This window comes from Eubalaena glacialis, chromosome 3 (assembly GCF_028564815.1).
Source record: "Eubalaena glacialis isolate mEubGla1 chromosome 3, mEubGla1.1.hap2.+ XY, whole genome shotgun sequence".
In the NCBI taxonomy this organism is placed as follows: Eukaryota; Metazoa; Chordata; class Mammalia; order Artiodactyla; family Balaenidae; genus Eubalaena; species Eubalaena glacialis.
Genome location: NC_083718.1, coordinates 36061120 through 36082544, shown reverse-complemented (window position 1 = coordinate 36082544; position 21425 = coordinate 36061120). Strand labels below are relative to the sequence as shown.

Below are 21425 nucleotides of genomic sequence, written 5' to 3'. Positions count from 1 at the left end.
GTCAATATTTTATAAGTATAAACGGAGTATAACCTTTAAAAATTGTGAATCGCGGGCTTTCTGGATGGCGCAGTGGTTGAGAATCTGCCTGCCAATGCAGGCGACACATGCCACGGAGCAACTAAGCCTGTGCGCCACCACTACTGAGCCTGCACTCTAGAGCCCACGCGCCACAACTACTGAAGCCTGCATGCCTAGAGCGCGTGCTCTGCAACAAGAGAAGCAACTGCAATGAGAAGCCCGTGCACCACAATGAAGAGTAGCCCCCGCTGGCTGCAACTACAGAAAGCCCCCACGCAGAAGCGAAGACCCAATACAGCCAAAAATAAATAAATTTATTTTTTAAAAATTGTGAATCACTATATTGTACACCTGTAGACTTATATAATATTATACATCAACTATACTTTAATAAATATATGTATATATGATCTGATTAAAAAAAGAAGTGATAGGTATTGCAAATTAAATAAAAAGAAATAATTTTATTAAATAAAGAAATAAAAACGGCTCCTTGGACTTGAATCAAGATGGCAGATGCAGAACTCATCTGCCCCTGTGAACACATCTAAAATATATCTATATGTGGAACAACTCTCACTGAAAGCTAACTGGAGACTAGCAGAAGGACTCCTGCACAACCAAGGCTTTAAGAAAGATCACACAGAATTGGGTAGCAAGGGAAGAAAAGCAATCAGGTCAGGATCCGTGCCCCTGGGAGAGGACTCAGAGTAAAAGAGAGACTACACAGGTGGAGACCCTCCCTAAAGAGTGAGTGTTTTGAGCCACACACTGGGTGCCCCAACACTCAAATCCAACAAAAGGATGATGAGCCCCCTTGGCTGATTGGAGGACCAGTGAGACTAACAGGAGGGCTGTGGGAAGCCCAGACTCTGCTGAGGAGTGCATAAACACTTGCTTGCTTCCAAAGCAGGGCAGAGAGGGCAGACTGAAACTGCTTGAGTGGCTGACTGGTGTCTTGTAACCGCCCTGGTACCTGCCCCAGCCTGAGCCGAGTGAACACTCCAGCACCACTTACCTGGCTTTGCAGTTCCACACTGGAGCAAGGGCTGCCATGACTAAGGAAAAGGCTTGGCTGTGAGATGCCGAAGTAGTTCAAACCAAAAGCAGCATCTGAGCAGGGAGGGGGCAGCCATTACAGATGATTGCAAAAGGCAGCCCATCAGAGGCAGTCTCGATTTCTGACAGCAGCCAGACAGCCACACACCATGCTTGACCCTCACCAGATACCCACACCAACCCCTCATGCTCCAGTACTGCTCCACTCTGGGGCGAGGGTTCCAGTGCTGGGAGGGGGAAGAGCACGCACTTAAAGGGAACTGACCCAGCTTGGAACTGACCCTCAGGGATTCTGCTCCAGTAGCTTGGGACCTGACCCCACCCCCAACAGGGCAGTGACAGCCACTAAGCAGAGAGAAAGTCCCGCCTCACACCCAACTCTGGCCCTAGCCCTTCTATTTTCAGCCCCACTTCTTACCAAGGTGATAGCTGCCAGCACATCCTGAGGAAAGACAGGACTTGTGTTCATGTCAAATACAACTCTCCCACCAAAGCCACTGGACACACACAGACTATAGGGAAGCTCCTACATAAGGACACTCCTTCAAGACTGCTATAGGTAACTGTTTCACTTAATTTCATAGAGACAGAGAAAGATAAGCAAAATGAGAAGACAGAGGAATTTGTCTCATTTGAAGAGCCAGAGAAAAACCCTGAAAAAACAACAAATGGACAGAAATAACCAATTTACCGATAAAGAATTCAAAGCATTAGTGATAAGAATGCTAATGGAATTGGGAAAAAGAATAGATGGACATAGTGAGAATTTTAAATAGGAACTATAAAATATAAATAAAAAGAACCAGTCAGAACAGATGAATACAATAACTGAAATGAAAACACATTAGAAGAAAGGAACAGCAGTCTTTGTGATACAAAATAATGCACAAGTGATCTGGAAGATAGAATAATGGAAATCACCCAATTAGAACAGCAAAAAGAAAAAACATTCTCCAGGATACAGCACATGCTAGGCCACAGAATAAGTCCCAACAAGTTTAAGAAGATAAAAATTATATCAAGTATTTTTTCCAACCACAGTGGTATGAAAATAGAAATCAATTACAGGAAGAAAAATGGGAAGAGAACAAACAAGTGGAGATTAAACAACATGCTACTAAAAAACCAATGGGTCAATGAAGAAATCAAAAGGGAAATCAGAAAATACCTCAAGACAAATGAAAATGGAAACAACTTTCCAAAATCTATGGAATGCAGCAAAAGCAGTTTTAAGAGGGAAGTTTATAAAAATACAGGCCTATCACAAGAAATAAGAAAAATCTCAAATAAACAACCTCAACTTCCATATAAAGGAATTAGAAAAAGAAAAACAAACAAAGCCCAAAGTCAGCAGGAGGGAGGTAACAATAAAGATCAGTGAGGAAATAAATAAAACAGAGACTAAAAACCCCAGAAAATATCAAAGAAACCAAGAGCTGGATCATTGAAAAGACAAACGAAATTAATAAACCTTTAGCCAGGTTCACCAAGAAGAAAAGAGAGAGGACCTAAACAAACAAGATGAGAAATAACAACCAATACCACACAGATACAAAACATCATGAGAATACTATGAACAGTTATATGCCAACAAATTGGACAATCTAGAAAAAATGGACAAATTTCTAGAAACATACAACCTTTCAAGACTGAATCAGGAAGAAATAGACAATCTGACAAGACTAATCACTAGGAGTAAAATTGAATCAGTAAAAACAAATGAACAAACAAAAACAAAACAAAACAAAACAACAAAAACAAGCAAACAAAAGTCCAGGATCCAACGGCTTTACAGAAGAACTCTACCAAACATATAAAGAAGAACTAATACCTATAAGTTTTAGACTATTCCAAAAATGAAGAAGATGGAACACTTCCAAATTCATTCTATAAGGCCACCATTACCCTGATACCAAAACTAGATAAAGACACTACAAAAAAAAAGAAAATTACAGGCCAATATCTCTGATGCAAAAAAATCTCTACAATTATCAGCAAATCAAACTCAATAACCTATAAAAAGTATCATGCACCAATGATCAAGTGGTATTTATTCCAGGGAATCAGGAATGATTCAATAATCGCGGGCTTCCCTGGTGGCGCAGTGGTTAAGAATCTGCCTGCCAATGCAGGGGACACGGGTTCGAGCCTTGGTCCGGGAAGATCCCACATGCCACAGAGCAACTAAGCCCATGTGCCACAACTACTGAGACTGTGCTCTAGAGCCTGAGAGCCACAACTACTGAGCCCACGTGCCACAACTACTGAAGCCCAAGCGCCTAGAGCCTGTGCTCCACAACAAGAGAAGCCACCGCAGTGAGAAGCCCGTGCACTGCAACGAAGAGTAGCCCCCGCTCGCTGCAACTAGAAAAAGCCCGCGCACAGCAACCAACACCCAACGCAGCCAAAAATAAATAAATAAAATTAATTTTAAAAAAATAAAATGATTCAATAATCACAAATCAATGTGATTTACCATATTAACAAAATGAAGGATAAAAGTCACATGATCATCTCAACAGATACAGAAAAAGCATTTGACAAAATTTAACATCCATTCATTGTAAAAACTCTCATCGAAGTTGGTATACAGGGAACATATCTCAACATAATAAAAGCTATTTATGACAAACCCACAGCTAACATCATACTCAATGGTGAAAAGCCAAAAGCTTTCCCTCTAAAATCAGGAATAAGAAAAGGATGCCCACTCCTGCCACTTCTATTTAACATAGGATTGGAAGTCCTAGCCATGGCAATCAGACAAGAAAAAGAAATAAAAGGCATCCAGATTGGAAAGGAATTCTTAAAACTGTCACTATCTGCAGATGAAATGATACCATATATAGAAAACCCTAAAGTCTCTACCAAAAACCCACTAGAACTAACAAACAAATTCGGTAAAGTTGCAGGATACAAGATTAATAGACAGAAATCTGTTGCATTTCTGTATACTAATAATTTCCCAGAAAGAGAAATTAAGAAAACAATTCCATTTACAATCACATCAAAAAGAATAAATACCTTGGAATAAACTTAACCAAGGAATGAAATACCTATACTCTGAAAACTATAAATTATTGATGAAGGAATTTGAAAATTATAGAAAGAAATGGAAAGATATTCTGTGTTCTTGGATTGGAAGATATAATATTGTTAAAACGTCCATACAACCTAAAGCAATCTAGAGATTTAATGCAATCCCTATCAAAATACCCATGACATTTTTCACAGAACTAGAACAAATAATCCTAAAATTTATATGGAACCACAAAAGATACAAAATTGCCAAAGCAATCTTGAAGAAAAAAAGAACAAAGCTGGGGGTATCACACTCCCTGACTCCGTTCATACTACAAAGCTACAGTAATAAAAACAGCACAGTACTGGCACAAAAACAGACACATATATCAGTGGAATAGAAAAAAGATTCCAGAAATAAACCCACACACTATGGTCAATCAATCTACAACAAAGGAGGCAGGAATATACAATGGAAAAAAGACAGTCTCCTCAGTAAATAGTGCTGAAGAAACTGGACAGCTACATGTAAAACAATGAGATTAGAACATTTCCTCACACCATATACAAAAATAAACTCAAAATGGATTAAAGACCTAAATGTAAGACTAGAAACCATAAAACTCCTACAAGAGGACATAGGTAGAACACCCTTTGACATAAATCGTAGCAATATTTTTTGGATCTGTCTTCTAAGGCAAAAGAAATAAAAGCAAAATAAACAAATGGGACCTAGTTAAACTTAAAAGCTTTTGCACACCATAGGAAATCATTGACTAAACAAAAAGACAACCTACTGAATGGGAGAAAATATATGCAAATGATATGATTGATAAAAGATTAATATCCACAAAATATAAACAGCTCATACAACTCAATATCAAAAAAACAAAGAACCCAATGTAAAAATGAGCAGAAGACCTGAACAGACATTTTTCCAAAGAAGATATACAGATGGCTAACAGGCACATGAAAAAATGCTCAACACTGCTAATTATCAGAGAAATATAAATCAAAACCACGAGATATCACCTCACACCTGTCAAAATGGCTATCATCAAAAAGACCATAAATAACAAATGCTGGCAAGGATGTGGGGAAAAGGGAACGCTAGTACACTAGTGGTGGGATTTTAAATTGGTGCAGCCACTCTGGAAAACAGTAGGGAGGTTTCTCAAAAACCTAAACATCAAACTACCATATAATCCAGCAATTCCACTGCTGGATATCTGAAGAAAACGAAAACACTAATTTGAAAAGATACATGCACGCTAATTATCACAGCAGCATTATTTACAATAGCCAAGATATGGAAGCTACACAAATGTCCATCAAAAGATGGATGGATAAAGAAGATGTGTATACACACACACACACACACACACACACACACACACACACACAATGGAATAGTACTTGACCATAAAAAAAAAAGAAATTCTGCCATTTGCAATAATGTGGATGGACCTAGAGATTATGCCTAGTGAAATAAGTCAGATAAAGACTAATACTGTATGTTATCACTTATATATGGAATCTAAAAAATAAAACGAATGTAATAACAAAACAGAAACAGACTCACAGATACAGAGAACAAACTAGTGGCTACCAATGGGGAGAGGGAAGAAGGAGGGGCAAGACAGGGGTATGAGATTAAGAGACACAAACTACTATGTATAAAATAAGTAAGCAACAAGGATATATTGTACAGTACAGGGAAATATAGCCATTACTTTGTAAATGGAGTATAATATATAAAGATATTGAATTACTATGTTGTACACCTGAAACTAATATAATATTGTAAATCAACTATACTTCAATAAAAAGATAAAGAAAACATTGACAAGAATACACAATAAGTTTGAGTAAAAACAAATTAAGGGGCATAAAAGAAGATGTTACTAAATGGAGATGCATACCAAGTTCCTGAGTGGAAAGACTCAATAGTATATAGATGTCAATTCATTCCCAAATAAAGTCTATAAGCTGAAGGAAATTTTCATAAAAATTTTCAATAAAATTCTTTTTGGAACTTGCAAAAACATAACAGCTCTTTTAGTAACTTTTACAACTTGTCTTTCTAGAAAGAATGTGTATCTTTGAGTTTGGAATCTAGCAGTGTCATTAATTAAAAATTGCTGCTTTTTAGTAAAAGGTGAAATAAAAGATTTACATGTGTTTGGTTCCACTAATGTGGCCAAAGGACTTAAGAGGGGCTTTGCTTTAGATCTTCATATTCTTGAAATTTGAAAGATAAACAGTTTTGGGGTTAGCACTTCTTTCATTCCAATGAATTAAAATAGTAATTATAAGGTTGAAAATGAATGTTTCAGTTAAAACCTTTAAGTCTCCGATAGTGACGGCATAAAAATAGGGTTTATTTCTTTTGCACCTTTGATTTCCTCCAGAGTCTCAATGCCTCGGTGTTTTCAACAGGGTACCACATTAGCAGAAATATACTTGCATGTGGGTGTTATGAACTTTTTATTAATGTTGTGAAATGAGAAGCCTTGGTGCTTTACCAGCTGTGTTTTGACTACAAACATCAATCATGGAAAAATTATTTGAAACAATTTCCTTTTAGTTCAGTCTATTAGACCCTTGTTCATGTTATAACTTTAGATAAATTTGAATAGTTCACGACTATTATCAATTACTCAGTTTCAATTATAATTCCTAATTGATTCAACCCTATTAGCACCATCTCTAGTGATACTCCGTTACACGATGTTAGTAAAAGGCCAGTGGTTTGCGCCTAATGAATGTCTATGTATTAAGTAATTAAAAACAGAAGTCTGTTTCTAAATATGTTAGGGTGGCACTGTCTGATGGGTCCAACAGTTTGGATTCCTGGTCCCTAAGTACCATGCTTCTCAAGCCAGGGATTAGCACCTTTTGGGAGCTGCAAAGAACTTAGAAGGACAAAGAACCTAACTTAGGACACACAATAACTTATTCGTACTGGTGATACTAGACCAGGATCCTGCTCCCTCACAGTTCTGTAACCTTCGCTCGGTCTTTTCTCTCAATACAAAGGAAAGACACCATTCTTTCCTCATCGATCTTTCTAGTATTAAGTTTGGAGGATGGTGGTAAATTAATAAACTTTTAAGAACCCCTCCCCCAGCTTTGAGAATTCAGAAATTTATAGCTTTTGTATAAGAAATTAGAGTGAAGACTCTTTTAGACCCATGTTGGACTATGTCTACGTGGCCTGAGAGATGGAGCACGAAGATGACAATAGATGTGCTTTTGGGATACTGAAGTGAACCTGGAGTGTGGACAGAGGCAGTAGCAGAAAAACCGGGGAGACCATAATGTAAACTCAGTTCTAATCAACGGGGTTGTGGGTTTCGGGTCTGAGACACCAAATCACCTTACAAGACGTATGATTAAAAACCCACACTGCCCAGAACAGTCACCTACCCTTAGGGAACCAGACGCAGGTCGATCCTTAGGCGCTGGGTGATGACGTACTCCCTAGACCAGGTGGTGATTGGTTTCTGAAGAGGGGAGTTGGCCGCCAGTGCGATGCGGAGCCCTGTCCTAAGCCTCGCGAGAGCTGCGGTCCTGGAGCGGGATGGCTGCGGAGCCGGGCGGAGTTGGCCCTTGGCTCCTGCTTCCCAGTCTCTGGCCCGAAACATGGCCCGGGGTCCTGGCCCGCTAACCCGGCCTCGCCCCGACACAGTCGCCATGCCCAAGAGAGGAAAGCGACTCAAGTTCCGGGCCCAAGACGCCTGCTCTGGGCGAGGTGGGCAAGGGCGGGGGCGTTGAAAGGCTTGGGGCTGGAAGCAGGGAGGGGGCTGGACAGCACCGAGGCGAGTGCTCGCCTGCCGGCGACGGGAGGGCGGCTGGACTGGGGACTTGGAGTGAGCAGGAAATCTTGGTGGGGAGGAAGCTGAGGAGAGAAGGCCTCCTCCTTTGAGGTTTGGTGCTGTGTTTCAGTGACCGTGGCGGATTATGCCAACTCGGATCCGGCCGTCGTGAGGTCTGGAAGGGTCAAGAAAGCCGTCGCCAATGCTGTTCAGCAGGAAGGTAGGCTTCCGACGAGTCTTTTCAGACTCAGTGAAGAGAGTACTAGGTGCTTTATTTTCCTGGGATTCTGCCTCAGTGTTTTTCTTGAAATCCTTTAGGCATCTTCCCGTAAACGTGTTTGCTCTCCTCGATGGTTACTCATATATTCAGGGGAGGGGAAGGATTAGCCAAGAGCAGTAGCAGTTTCTGTAGCAGAAATATTTTATTTCTGTCTTACCATAAAAAACAAACAAACAAACAAAAAACAAACAAAAAAACTTTGCGTACTCTTCTGTGGTTTCCACTGCTTTCTTCCTGGTTATTAATCTTATTCCTGTTCACGTATATTCTCCACTTAACTCTGCTGTTTGCGTCTTTGTGTAATAACCTTGAAGTATTCTTTTCCTTTTCTCATGCTTCTCTTACTTTCAAGCTTCTTACTCAGGGGTCCTTGAAACTTGTGTTTTCATGATATGTACTGTCTCCAGCCCAGGAATAAGGTTAAATTGGGTTTAATTCCTCTCAAACACTGCTCCTCAGAATTTATGCAAATGAAAATAGCGTTCACCTTTTGCTTTTACCCTGAAGGGTTTATAGTGGAGAACAATTCACTCCCTTTTTCTTCAGGTCTGAAGCAGTTTCTGCAACTTTGGAGTCAGTTTGCTCATTACTTTCCAATTTTTTGTGTTTAAAATGCTATTTTTTTTTTCCTAAGGTTCTCAGTTTCCTTTAGCAGACTCTCACACTGCTTTTGCTTTTTTTTCTTTTCCTTATGGATGCTGATATCCTGCCTAAGCCATGGTACTCTGCCATCTCATTCTCTTCTTATTTTCTTCTAGTAAAATCTCTTTGTGGCTTGGAAGCCTCCCAGGTTCCTGCAGTAGAAGCTCTTTCTGGGGCTGGTGAGCCCTGTGACATCATCGACAGCAGTGATGAGATTGATGCCCAGGAGGAAAGCATCCATGAGAGAACTGCCTCCAGAAAAAAGAAAAGCAAGAGGCACAAAGGTACAGGGCTCGCTCTCTTTTGGATTATTAGTCCTATCTGTGGTGATAACTTGAAGCTGTCACTTTCTCAGTAGCACAAGAGGTGATACCAGTGGAGAACCAGAGTTTGGATCTTTGTAGTGGGACAGAACTTTAATATACCAGGGCTTTCTACTTATATCTAAAGTTGAGAGGAAAGGAGATTGGTAACAGTAGTAGCCATTCATTGAGAACATATCATTATCAGGTAAAATCCATGTAGCAACAGGAAAACAAAAAGCCTTTGCATTTCTGGATTTCTGAATGTGTAAGGAAGCAGAGTTGTGACAAAAATGTTCTCTCTTCCAAATATGTGGATTGTATGTAACCAATTTCATTTCAGCTAAAGTTAGATTATTATCGTGGACTTTTAAGTGCTCTGTAATTGTTAATGCCTGCTTTATGTCTAGTAGGTACTGTAGGAAATAGAAAAATGTGTGATATTTATGTATTAGTGGCAATAAAACTTACACAAATGAAACAAAGAAAGGTAAACTAATGGTATACAGTGTGCCAACCCATCATTCACTGGTTTGCTCCAGACTTAAGGAATCAGACTCTTGGGGTAGAGCCCAGAATTCTTAAAGCTAAAGTGGTTCTGATGATCAGCTAGAGTTAGGAGGAAACTAATGTAATAAATGATATGTGTATTTTTGGTCTCAGATCTGTGAGAACTTTCACCTATACTTGAGAATCAGATGACAGACTCTTGCATATGTTAAAATATATTGAAATAATCAATAAATTAATGAATCAATGAACTGTCTTTGCTTTGAAGTTATACCAATTATTGTCAGTGATACCGCTCTTTTCCGGAACCAAGAATGTTAATAGACATTCCTCACACTTCTTTGTTCCTTAATTTCTTGCTTTAAATCCCTACTCATCATCACCATTGTATTAGATATTTCTCTTGATTTTCCTTTTTGGTTTTGAGCACATTCCACAGAAGAGCTTACAGACTTTTAAATCATCTTTATTGAGATAAAATTCATCCCTTTAAAGTGTACAATGCAGTAGTTTTAGTATGTTCTCAGAGTTGTGTAGCCATCAACATGATCTAAGTTTAGAACATTTCTATCAACTCAAATCGATTAGTATCATTCCTCATTCCCTCCCAACACTCTCTCCCACCCATCCCTTCCCCCAGGCAACCACCAATCTACTTTCTGTCCTTATAGATTTGCCTATTCCGGGCATTTCATATAAACGAAATCATATAATATGTGGTCTTTTGCGTCTGGCTTCTTTGACTTAGCATAATGTTTTCAAGGTTCATCCATATTGTAGTATATATCAGTACTTTATTCCTTTTTATTGCTTTTTATTTGACTATCATAAATAATGCTACTATGAACACTCATGGACAAGTTTTTGTGTGAACATATATTTTCATTTCTGTCCGGTAGGAGTGAAATTGCTGGATCACATGGTAACTATGTTTAACTTTTTGAGGAACTGCCAAGTTTTTTATGAAGTTTCCATTTTATATTCCCACCAGCAATGAATGAGAGTTACAGTTTCTCCACATCCTCCTCAACACTTGTTATTGTCTAACTTTTTAAACTATAGGCATTCTAGTTGATGTAAAGTGGAATCTCATGGTTTTGATTTGCATGCTAATGATGTTGAGCGTCTTTTATATGCTTATTGGCCTTTCGTATATCTTCTTTGGAGAAATGTCTATTCAAATTCTTCGCTCATTTTTACATTAGGTTATCTTTTTTTTTTTAACATCTTTATTGGAGTATAATTGCTTTACAATGGTGTGTTAGTTTCTGCTTTATAACAAAGTGAATCAGTTATACATATACATATGTTCCCATATCTCTTCCCTCTTGCATCTCCCTCCCTCCCACCCTCCCTATCCCACCCCTCTAGGTGGTCACAAAGCACAGAGCTGATCTCCCTGTGCTATGCGGTTCCTTCCCACTAGCTATCTATTTTACGTTTGGTAGTGTATATATGTCCATGCCACTCTCTCACTTTATTACATCTTACCCTTCCCCCTCCCCATATCCTCAAGTCCATTCTCTAGTAGGTCTGTGTCTTTATTCCCGTCTTGCCACTAGGTTCTTCATGACCTTTTTTTTTTTTTCCCCTTAGATTCCATATATATGTGTTAGCAAACAAATACAGGTTATCTTTTTATTACTGAGTTGTAAGAATTCTTAATGTATTCAGGAGACCAGTCACTTATCAGATACATGATTTGTGGTTTACAAACTCTTAGCTATAATTCATCTTTTACTTCCTTGCTCCACTTTATCCCCATTAGGGTCCTTCATTCTCATCAAACTGGTCTTTTTTTTCCCCCTCTTTTTTCTTTTAGCTTTTTAAAAATGAAACATATACAAAAGAAGAGAGAATAGTGTAATGAATCCAGTGTGGCTATTACATAGCTTCAGGTTATCAACTCATGGTCACTTTTGTCTCAGCCACTACCCACTCATCCCCACCTCAACACACACTCACACACACACACACACCCCATACACACTTGATTATTTTGAAACAATTTCCAGATATTCCATTTTTATATCTGTAAATATTCTGGTAGTTATCTCCAAAAGATAAATGCTCTTAAAAAAATTATCACATCTAAAAAAGTTAGTAATTTTTTTTTTAAAGCTACTTTATTATTATTTTTTTAAATTTATTTATTTACTTTTGGCTGTGTCGGGTCTTCATTGCTGCGCGTGGGCTTTCTCCACTTGCAGCAAGCGGGGGCTATACTTCATTGAGGTGCACAGGCTTCTCACTGTGGTGGTTTCTCTTGTTGAGCATGGGCTCTAGGCGTGCCGGCTTCAGTAGTTGTGGCACGCGGGTTCAGTAGCTGTGGTTTGTAGGCTCTAGAGCACAGGCTCAGTAGTTGTGGCACACGGGCTTAGTTGCTCTGCAGCATGTGGGATCTTCCCGGACCAGGGCTCAAACCCGTGTGGCCTGTATTGGCAGGCAGATTCTTAACCACTGCGCCACCAAGGAAGCCCAACAGTAATTTCTTAATATCATCAAAATCTTGTTAGACTTGTCTCTTTATTGCCCTCACATGTGTTTTGTTTTTTTAAATATCCAGGCTTCATGTTAGCTGTTTATTTCATTTGGAATACTTTTCCCCTTAACCTATGAGTATCAAATTTTTTGCCCTTCATAACTTATCTCCATGAAGCTTTCCTTTACTGATTCCATTTCCTACGTTTTGAAATTTCTTAATAATTGTGTGTAAAACATTGGCAATTTTTATAATTACTGAGTTTTGTCCCCAAAGACAGAAAAATTTTAATAGTACTCTGCTTTGTAAAAGTCCTCATGGGTCTCAGTGGAGGAAATTCTGATAGTTGTTTGCCTTCTCTTTTAGAGAGAGATTTAATGTGGGAGAAGGGGGCCCCAAATGTGGTAGGCTGAGCCTTAAATAGTTACTGGAGATTTCAAGAAGCGTAAGAACCAGAAAAGACGATGTTGTTTTAGAAGCATTGGTCTCTGCTATGAAGAACCTAATGCAAGAACCTGATTGAGTCATAGAGCTGCAGGAAGCAGCTAGAAAAGCAGAGGCAGCTTCAGGGAGGTAGTTGTAGGGGCTTTTTGCTCCGGAAACAGAAAGAAGAAAGCTGTGTTTTGGATAGCTATATAACTAAGTCTCAGTTAAAGTTTACGGTTAGCCCAGATTCTGGTATCTCTGTGGAGTGTGAATTTTTATTTGAACCTGACATGTATTGTGGACCTCAGGGTCAAGAGAATTAACACTAATGAGGTCTGAAGGAGGAAGAGGTGGGGATACATCATCACAGGGTATCCTTGAATACTGGATGCTTGTGGCCAGAATTGTAGATCAAGCTGACAATGAAACAAGAAGAAACCAGAAGAAAAGAAACATATCTAAGGCAATTACTGAGTAATGAAATTACACTGTAACTTACTTGGTTTTTTAAGTTAGTTTGTACTTTGAGGTTTCTTCATACCATCTTAAAATCAGTTTTATTTTTTAAATGACTGAATTGAAGAAAATGTTTGGTGGATGGGAACTGCAAGGGAAATCAAGGGCAGAATTTATAGTGAAAAGCTGGACTTTGGAGAAAACTGGGTTCTGTTTACCTTGAATACTTGCAAGGTTCTGTTTTCTTATAGTAAAATGGACACAGTAATACTTTCCTTATTTCCACTGAAAAATTATTATAGTTGAATGATATAATGTATGCAAAGGTACTTTGAAAACTTCAAAATAGTATGTAAATAGTGGTTAAATAAAGGCCTTAAGAACAAGACCTATTCACTTGGGCAACAGGAAACAAAAGTTTTCAGCAGCTAGAATAAGCAGGAAATGATGAGTTTGAGAGGCTTCCTTGGGTCTATTTAAACCATTTTCTTAACTGTGCAAGCCCTGGGAGAATTGAAATGATTGGGGATCTTTATATGTGCATATAATAGAAGGTCAAAAGTTATAGTTCTTTTTTCTGTTTCAGAAGATCTGGATGGGGCTGGAGGAGAAGAGTATCCCATGGATATTTGGCTCTTGCTGGCCTCCTATATCCGTCCTGAGGACATTGTGAATTTTTCCCTGATTTGTAAGAATGCCTGGACTGTCACTTGCACTGCTGCCTTTTGGACCAGGTTGTACCGAAGGTGCGACCACAGAGAGCTCACTGTGTTAGCTGCGTTGCTTATTTCTTGTTGTTTTTGATTTGGAGCTACTCCCTGGATGGTGACCTCTTTTCACTTTCTCTACTGCATGCCTGGGCATGAACCTAGCTTTGAATTCCTTGAGCTACTCTTTAATTTAAAATTGATATTATTAATTCATCTGGTAATTGTCTTCCCTATGGTTACCCACTTTTCTTCAGCGGTTTATCTTAGCTAGAATTTTCAGAAGTTATAGATGCCCATCGGTTTATCTTTGCAACTGGATTTGTTGTTTCTTAGATTTGCTAGTCATCTTGAAGTATCATATAGTCTTTGTAGTTATGCTGCTCTGTGTATAGTTGTAGTGGTGAAGAGGGAGTGAATGATGTGATTAGTAAGAGGGCTAACTTTTGATGCTGGGTTAGAAGTGTAGTGAAGATTATAAACCGTCAGTAAGAATGTGGTGGAAGGGGATGGTGAGGTATCAGGGAGTAGAGAACTTTCTGAGACATGTGACAAGAGAACTTGGTGGATCTTCCCCAGTGCAGGTTCTTTTTGAGCAGCTGAAGTATATTGTACTGGTATAAAGTCAGAGACTTGCCCCTTTTTTAAAGTGAAATAGTGAGGATTTAAAATTTTTAAATGAATAGAGAAGTGCAGGATTACAAGGTATATATGAATTGGGTTTTGCATAGCAAAGACGCAAAAGTAGCTAAGAAGTGAAGGAGATAGTGATTTGTGTGTGTGTATGTGAGAGCACTAGGGACAAACTAACTACTGGCCAGTGGAATAGTATAGTAAAATTTGTACTGAGCCCAGGAGTCCTAGGAGACTGGCTTAGAGCAGAAGAGAGAGGTCACTTATTGGTAGGAGTAATGTGTCATGTTTTAGGCACTACACGCTGGATGCCTCTCTGCCTTTGCGCCTGCGACCAGAGTCAATGGAGAAGCTGCGCTGTCTCCGGGCATGTGTGATCCGATCTCTGTACCATATGTATGAGCCATTTGCTGCTCGAATCTCCAAGAATCCAGCCATTCCAGAAAGCACTCCTAGCACATTAAAGAATTCCAAAGTAAGTGACAATTAGTGTTGGGGTTTAACAAATGGACTCTTGTATAATGGGCCTGTTATCATGGCTTGTTTCCAGCTTCCTTGATGGGGTGGTCTAGGGCCGTAGGTACCAGGCTGCTAAGGGACTAATGTAAACGTTCAGGGCTCGTGGGTATCTCTTCTCCAAGACATTCCTGCTGTGCTGGGTTGGCTGATGTTATCTTTACCTTGAAGCTTTCTTGTGCTTTTAGCATATTCCTTATTCTCTTTATTTTAATTTATTTTCATGCCTTATACATTGGGTCACTTTAGATGGTTTAGATGGTTTGATGGTTTGGGCTAGGAAGAACACAACTCAAATGGTAGATGTAAACTATAATTCTTAAAAGGTGCTTTAAATCATGATACAAAGATATAAAACAACTTACTAATTTTCTTTTTCTAATGTGACCTTGACATCTGGATTTCCACTTTCTTGTTAACCTTAAAAGATTCTGGTGTAGACTTCTTCAGCATTTGCAAAGTGCCCACTATTGCCAGGCTCAGGGGTGGGTTGTTTCAGAGACTATAAGGTACTTCCGCTCATAGACTTTAGCCCTCTAAAATTCTTCCTGTGTTCTAGGCCATTCCTTATATCTTGGGATTTCCCCAGTAGTTTATATTTGTACATTGTATTCAAGGTCCTGGCATTCTTCTGATTTGTAAGTAGGTCTATAAGCCTTTGGTCCATTCTCTCCTTTTTTCTGCCATAATGAAATATCTAGTGAACACACCTTTGCCAAGCTAGACTAGTATAGCATATATGATTATTTAGGCAAGTTGATGTCTCGGCCTTTTTCTCATTCAACTAATACTGTTGTCTAAATTTTGTATCTTTTGAGTTTGTTAATAATTTTTATTACTCTGTTCCTACCCAAAGTCTGGTGTTCTATAGCACTTCCTATTCTCTTCTGTTTTGTTTTTATGCTTTGGATGTTACATAATGATTCTTTTCCCCTAGTTCAGCTCTAGTGTGATAACATTCTACCTGATACATATTGATTAAAAGGGTACTGTTGATTTCAAGATCATCATGGTTCCCCCCAGGGTTGCAGACTGAGGTGGTCAGGGCCATTGGCTGAGCCAATTTAATGTCACACTAGCTGATGGACTTAGGGCAGGATTAGAATGCTGGGTGAGTAGAATTTCATTCCTTCTCCTTGTAATATGAGTGGACAGTGTATCATTTCACATTTATAGTTTTTCTCCCCCAAAAAACATTTGATCGTATCAGGTGAGGTGGGGATCATCCCAAAGCTAACCATGCTAGGGGTGAGTCAATTGTTGGGAGCAGAGCAGCATTGGGCAAACTCCTCATGCTTGACACATCCTCGCGGCTCCAGTGCACAATGCAAGTGCTACTGCCTAAATCTAAAATACCCATGTCTTCATATTCTTATAATTGTATATTAAGTTTTTTAAGTGGACTAAAAAAGTGACTTTTAAGTGGCTAAAAGTCAAGGTGGTGATAACTAAGGTCTTAATCCAGACAGGAAGGCTAGGCCACCTGTCTGCTGCTTTTGTGCCTGTTGTTAGAGATCTTCTGAAGAGGATGTGGGACCTGCAGTGGCAGGTGTCCCATGCATGGCCTTGCTAGTATAACCACATCGCATGGCATTCAGGAAGTTGCCAGCATGCCTAAAGGAAGTTGTCCCGTGTTCCTGGACTCCACCTTTTCGTATTTGATTCTCCCTCTCTCTCTTTTCAGTAGCATAGCTTGTGTGGGACACTGGAGCCGTTGTGTTGGCAGCAGAAGTGTTTGCCCCTTAAAGCCAAGCCCATTATTTTTGATGGAACAGCAGGACGTACAGGGCATGTCTGAAGGGCAGGACAGCTGGCACGGCGGACGACCCACCCCTTATCCCCTGGGAGGTACTTAACTTCTTGTGTTAACCCTAGCTGTAGCCTGACTTTCCTTGAGGGGCTTACTCTAGACTGAATTCAGCTCACCTCTGTAGTTTCCATACCGGCTGTCTGCTCCCAGAAGGTCCTGAGTGGTTTGCTCCTATTACGTACAGGGCTGGCTGTCTCTGCCTGCCTTATGGCTTTGTTATCATCTTGTCTGGTGGCTACTGGCTGCCCTTATATTTTAATATAGAGGAGTGGCCTGCTGAATCAGATAATGCCCCAGTCTCTAGAGACCATGTTTCTGTCTTTAAAGATGAGAACAGTAGGGGTTGACCTCAATAGCATCTGAGGTTGACTTATATTGGTACCTCTTCTCTTTACTGAATAGTCTTGGGATTGTCTCTTTTCATGTTCCACCAGTGTCAAATTGTGGTGGTGGTGCGGGGGAGGTGGGGGTTTTTATCCGTGCCAAAGTAAAATCTCAGCATTGGGACCGTGGCTGGCTTTAGAGCTAGCAAACAGAAAGGTTATTTTTATTTTCTTACAGTGCTTACTTTTCTGGTGCAGAAAGATTGTTGGGAACAGACAGGAGCCAATGTGGGAATTCAACTTCAAGTTCAAAAAGCAGGTGTGTGCTTTTATCATCTCTGTTTTTCAGGTAATATCTTGCTCGAATTTTACTAGACATAAAATTGCCTCATTAAAATCAGATAATATATTTTAAAACATATAATGTCATGAAAAGAAAAGAAAGAACTATTTTATATGAAAGAGGCACAAAGATTTAATAGCTTAATGCAAAGAGTAAACCTTGAGTGGATCCTGGATTAATGAACAAAGAGCAATAAAAGACATTTTTGGTACAATTAAAGAAATTTGAGTATGCTCTGGATATTAGATTATATGAAATTATTCTTAATTTTCTTAGGTGTGATAATGTTATTGAGGTTATATATAAGTGTCTTTATTCATGTTGAATAAGGGTAGAATGCCAGTGTTACTTTCAAATGGCTTTGCCTCCCCCACCCCAAGAGTTCATGTGTTTTTTTTTTTAATATGTGAATATACATAAAATGAGAGCTGAGGTGGAGAGAAAACAAACGTGGCAAAATATCCAATGGTAAAGGGTATACAGGAGTTTATTGCATGGTTTTGTTAACTTTTCTATATATTTGAAGACTTTAAAAGTGGGGAAAAGGGAAAAACTTGTTATAACAATGTACTGAGGTTATTTGGCTAAGAATTTTCTTGTTTTTCAAAGCAAATGTATTTGTAAACAACAATAATTCATATGGTTTTATATCTGAGGCAGTTTGGGCAAGCCATGGGGAGAGGGACTGCCAAGAGTCTATTTATAAGAAGAGTAGATACTATTGCACCTTTGTCTCTGCCTTTTTCTTGGACTGTACCTGAGATCTTGGCTACAGTGAAGATCTGTTCTGCATGTCTTTACTTCTTGTCCTCAGCAGCCTCATTTCCTCCATCTGTCTCCCCTACTTAGTATCTCACTGAGGTAACACATTACAAATAAAATTATAGTTATCCCTCACTTGATGACAAGTGTGTTCCAGATAAGTTTGTATTTAAAGTAAATCATATTTTTACATTGATTTTTCAAAAACACGGTTCTAGGGACGAATTTTGGCTCTGATCATTTGCTTTTAGTAAGATGTCCACAGTCTATGATATCCATTAGATGTTGGTACAAAGTCCACCATAGCACCTTTCTGGGAGGGAACTGAGGAGCAGTCTTCGCAGTGTATACAAGCTAAGACCAGAACTGCTGCAGGAAAGTGAATGCTAAGATTTCCTCTAGCTCTGAGAGTTGTGACTCTTGTTTTATGATGCCTGGAATTAGATGGCCACTTCTGCTTCCATCCCTTTTTGTGCAGCAGATGTTCTTTGGAGTCTGACAAGTCACAAGGAATTTGTGATCTCGCAAACATTGGAGAGCCTCTGATAGAGCTATAAGTTTCCATTTCTTGCCAGATGGTAGGAAACACCATCTAAATGAAGCACCCACTGTCACATTTCTCATCCAAATGTGTTTCCATGTCTTTCAAAGGTCAGATTTTCCTTGATCTGTATAGAAACTGATATGTATATTAAAGAGAGAAGAGATAACAGAAAAATGGATCTCAGCAGCTTTAGTTAAGCCATAGCATTTTCATTGGTGGAGTCTTAGAACCATAAACATTTCCTCTAACCCATTAGAGTAATTCTTAATTCTCTTCAGTCCCCTAGATTAAAGAGCAAGTGTATGGGAGGATTGCAGCCTCCCATTCAGTACGAAGATGTTCATACCAACCCAGACCAGGACTGCTGCCTACTGCAGGTCACCACCCTCAATTTCATCTTTATTCCAATTGTCATGGGAATGATATTTACCCTGGTAAGTGGAGACAGGATGTCATCCTCAGCTCTTTCATAGACTCTCACTATACTTAGGGTTTGAAAGAAATTTGTAAATTTAACCATTGAGGAAGAAATCTTTGAAGAATAATTTTAAACAAAATCTGAAAGCAGACTTGTATACTAGGAACAGACATATTTGTGGAGAAGTTAATTATGTCTGAGAATATTTTACTTCTGTTTCCTTCTATATAGTGAACAATGTTTTTGCATCTCCTGTGTAGTGCTCATTAATGTTTGAGAAACATTATCCCGTTAAGGTTAATGATGAAGCTTATACATGAACACTGTATGTCAGGACCTGAGGCATGCATGTGGTATCATAAATGGAATATTAAAATGTAGGGTTACCAGCTCTGTCTTTTGTGTGATGCTCTGACTATTCAAGGTTTAGCTAAGAATTAGATTAGTAAACAACAAATATGCTTCTGGTGTATTTTCCATGTTTTTAACATTTTTAACTGGATTGGCAACTGGAGAGTTCATGTAATTTATCTTCTCTGTATTTTAGGCTTATGTTCAGAGATATGTTTCCCCCTCCACATTGAAAATAGCTTTATTCTTTTTTTAATGGTAAAATAAATAATTCATACTTCATGTGAAGAATTTAAATAATACATAAACACATTGAGACAGTGAAGGTGACTTAGACTTGTGCTATCCTATAATTGCAGTTAACTTTTGGGGAACTGTTCTTTAATGTATCTGTTAATATATATTCAATACATGTATACACCCACTCTCTTAAATAATTTTGTGTAATTGAGATTATGTCATATATCTGTTTTTATTGTAAGCACCTCTCATTAAGCCACATTAATGACTTATTTATATACTTATACTCCATATACTTCCTACTCGTAGAATTCTATACAGATTTACATATACATAAACATATTTAGAGATTTTGTGGTTTATTTTCCAAAACAATGTGATCAGATCAGTTTCATGCATCTTGCTTAACTTGCTCAACAATATCTCATCAGAATCCCTTCAAGTCATCTCTTATAGCTCTAATCCAGTTTTTTAAAATTGTCATTAAGGTAGTCTTTGTGCATGTATCCTAATTTGTTCAGCCATTTGAGAGGCTTTCTTTAGCACAGTTTAAATATATGAAGCTAAGAAAAACTTATAAAAATCACCCTTAATTTTTAATATCTTTGCAAAAAAAGATAGTATAGTGCTGTTGGTATAACTAAGAGATTATTTTGTGGCCTAGTTCATGTCAGTTGTCTAGATTGTCTCATTTTAGAGTGAGTCATAGGAAAACAAGGTTGTTTAATTTGAGTACTGAATTTATTTTTCCCTCCCAGTTTACTATCAATGTGAGCACGGACATGCGGCATCATCGAGTGAGACTGGTGTTCCAAGATTCTCCTGTCCATGGAGGTCGGAAATTGCGCAGTGAACAGGGTGTGCAAGTCATCCTGGACCCAGTGCACAGCGTTCGACTTTTTGACTGGTGGCATCCTCAGTATCCATTCTCCCTAAGAGCATAGATACTGCTTCCCATCACTGAGGGCAGCCCTGAGCTAGGCCAGTCCATTTGTAATCAGATTCCAGTTTGGAAGGGGCAGCTGGATTGTATATCTGGTCAGTAATGCACATGCTCTTCAGGTTTCTGGGGCTCCTGCTAGGGGAAGGAGAAGGATTGAATCAGGAGTAAAAACATTATGATTTATAAACATATTTTAATGTAAAATTTTGCATTTGAAAAGTGAAACCTGGCCCTATTTTCTGTGTTAAACCCCATTTGGTGCTACTGAGTTTGTTGTTCTTTATTCTTTTATCCCAGCCAAAGTGGATGATCTCGCTTTAGGGGAAAATTAAACTCTTAAATCTCCAAACAAGGAAATTTCAGCATTCCCTTATGGATCAGAGTAACCTTAGAGGCCTAAAATTGTTGCTACTGTTGCTTCCAATTTAGCTGCCCCTCAAATTCAAGTGAATATTTCCTCTTCTCCCTTTACCCCTCTCTAGAAATAAAGCAGGTGACAGGGTTTTCATAATCTTATGAGATTGACTTGTGTATCTTTCTTTAAAAATATTTGTCACATAAATATTTTTTTGCCAGTTTTGGATTTTAGGTATTTTTTTTGCATGAAGCTGATAGTAATGATAATTTTGTGCTACACTAGGAACTTTTCATAATATCTCTAGTTCTCACAATGCTGCAAGGTAGGTGATACTATTCCCATTCTCTGGCTGAAAAAGCTGAATCAGTGACTTACCCAAGGTCATACTATCCAATAAGTGGCAGAGCCAGAATTCTGACCCAGGTCCTTTTGCTGTGCCACAATTAAAAAGGTCAGTCTC

At 38.8% G+C, this 21425-nt stretch overlaps 1 protein-coding gene across 8 annotated transcripts; it reads left to right on the top strand.

The window, feature by feature from the left end:
• Nucleotides 1–7646: 7646 nt before the first annotated feature.
• Nucleotides 7647–21123, top strand: TMEM183A (transmembrane protein 183A). Of its 8 annotated transcripts, none has more exons than XR_009700456.1 (8): nucleotides 7647–7855; nucleotides 8050–8139; nucleotides 8958–9125; nucleotides 13604–13763; nucleotides 14652–14832; nucleotides 16561–16721; nucleotides 17265–17325; nucleotides 18934–18957. XR_009700456.1 is itself a non-coding variant. In XM_061185534.1 (8 exons), the coding sequence occupies exons 1-8, from the start codon at nucleotides 7747–7749 to the stop codon at nucleotides 20515–20517; spliced, it is 1029 nt and encodes a 342-aa protein (XP_061041517.1). In that variant the 5' UTR covers nucleotides 7647–7746. The 8 variants fall into 8 exon arrangements, 6 of the variants coding, with proteins under 6 accessions (XP_061041517.1, XP_061041516.1, XP_061041514.1 ...); XM_061185534.1 differs by lacking the exon at nucleotides 16561–16721 and adding an exon at nucleotides 20423–20517 and having other exon boundaries at nucleotides 13607–13763; nucleotides 17245–17325; nucleotides 18942–19089; XM_061185533.1 differs by lacking the exon at nucleotides 16561–16721 and adding an exon at nucleotides 20423–20517 and having other exon boundaries at nucleotides 17245–17325; nucleotides 18942–19089.
• The last annotated feature ends 302 nt before the right edge of the window (nucleotides 21124–21425 follow it).

What these genes read in the sequence shown, in the direction of transcription:
- TMEM183A (XM_061185529.1), top strand. Translation starts at nt 7,747, where the DNA reads ATGGCCCGGGGTCCTGGCCCGCTAACCCGGCCTCGCCCCGACACAGTC. An exon ending in CAATGCTGTTCAGCAGGAAG is followed by an intron (nt 8,140 to 8,957) that starts GTAGGCTTCCGA and finishes ATTTTCTTCTAG; the next exon opens with TAAAATCTCTTTGTGGCTTG. An exon ending in GCACATTAAAGAATTCCAAA is followed by an intron (nt 14,833 to 17,244) that starts GTAAGTGACAAT and finishes ATTTTCTTACAG; the next exon opens with TGCTTACTTTTCTGGTGCAG.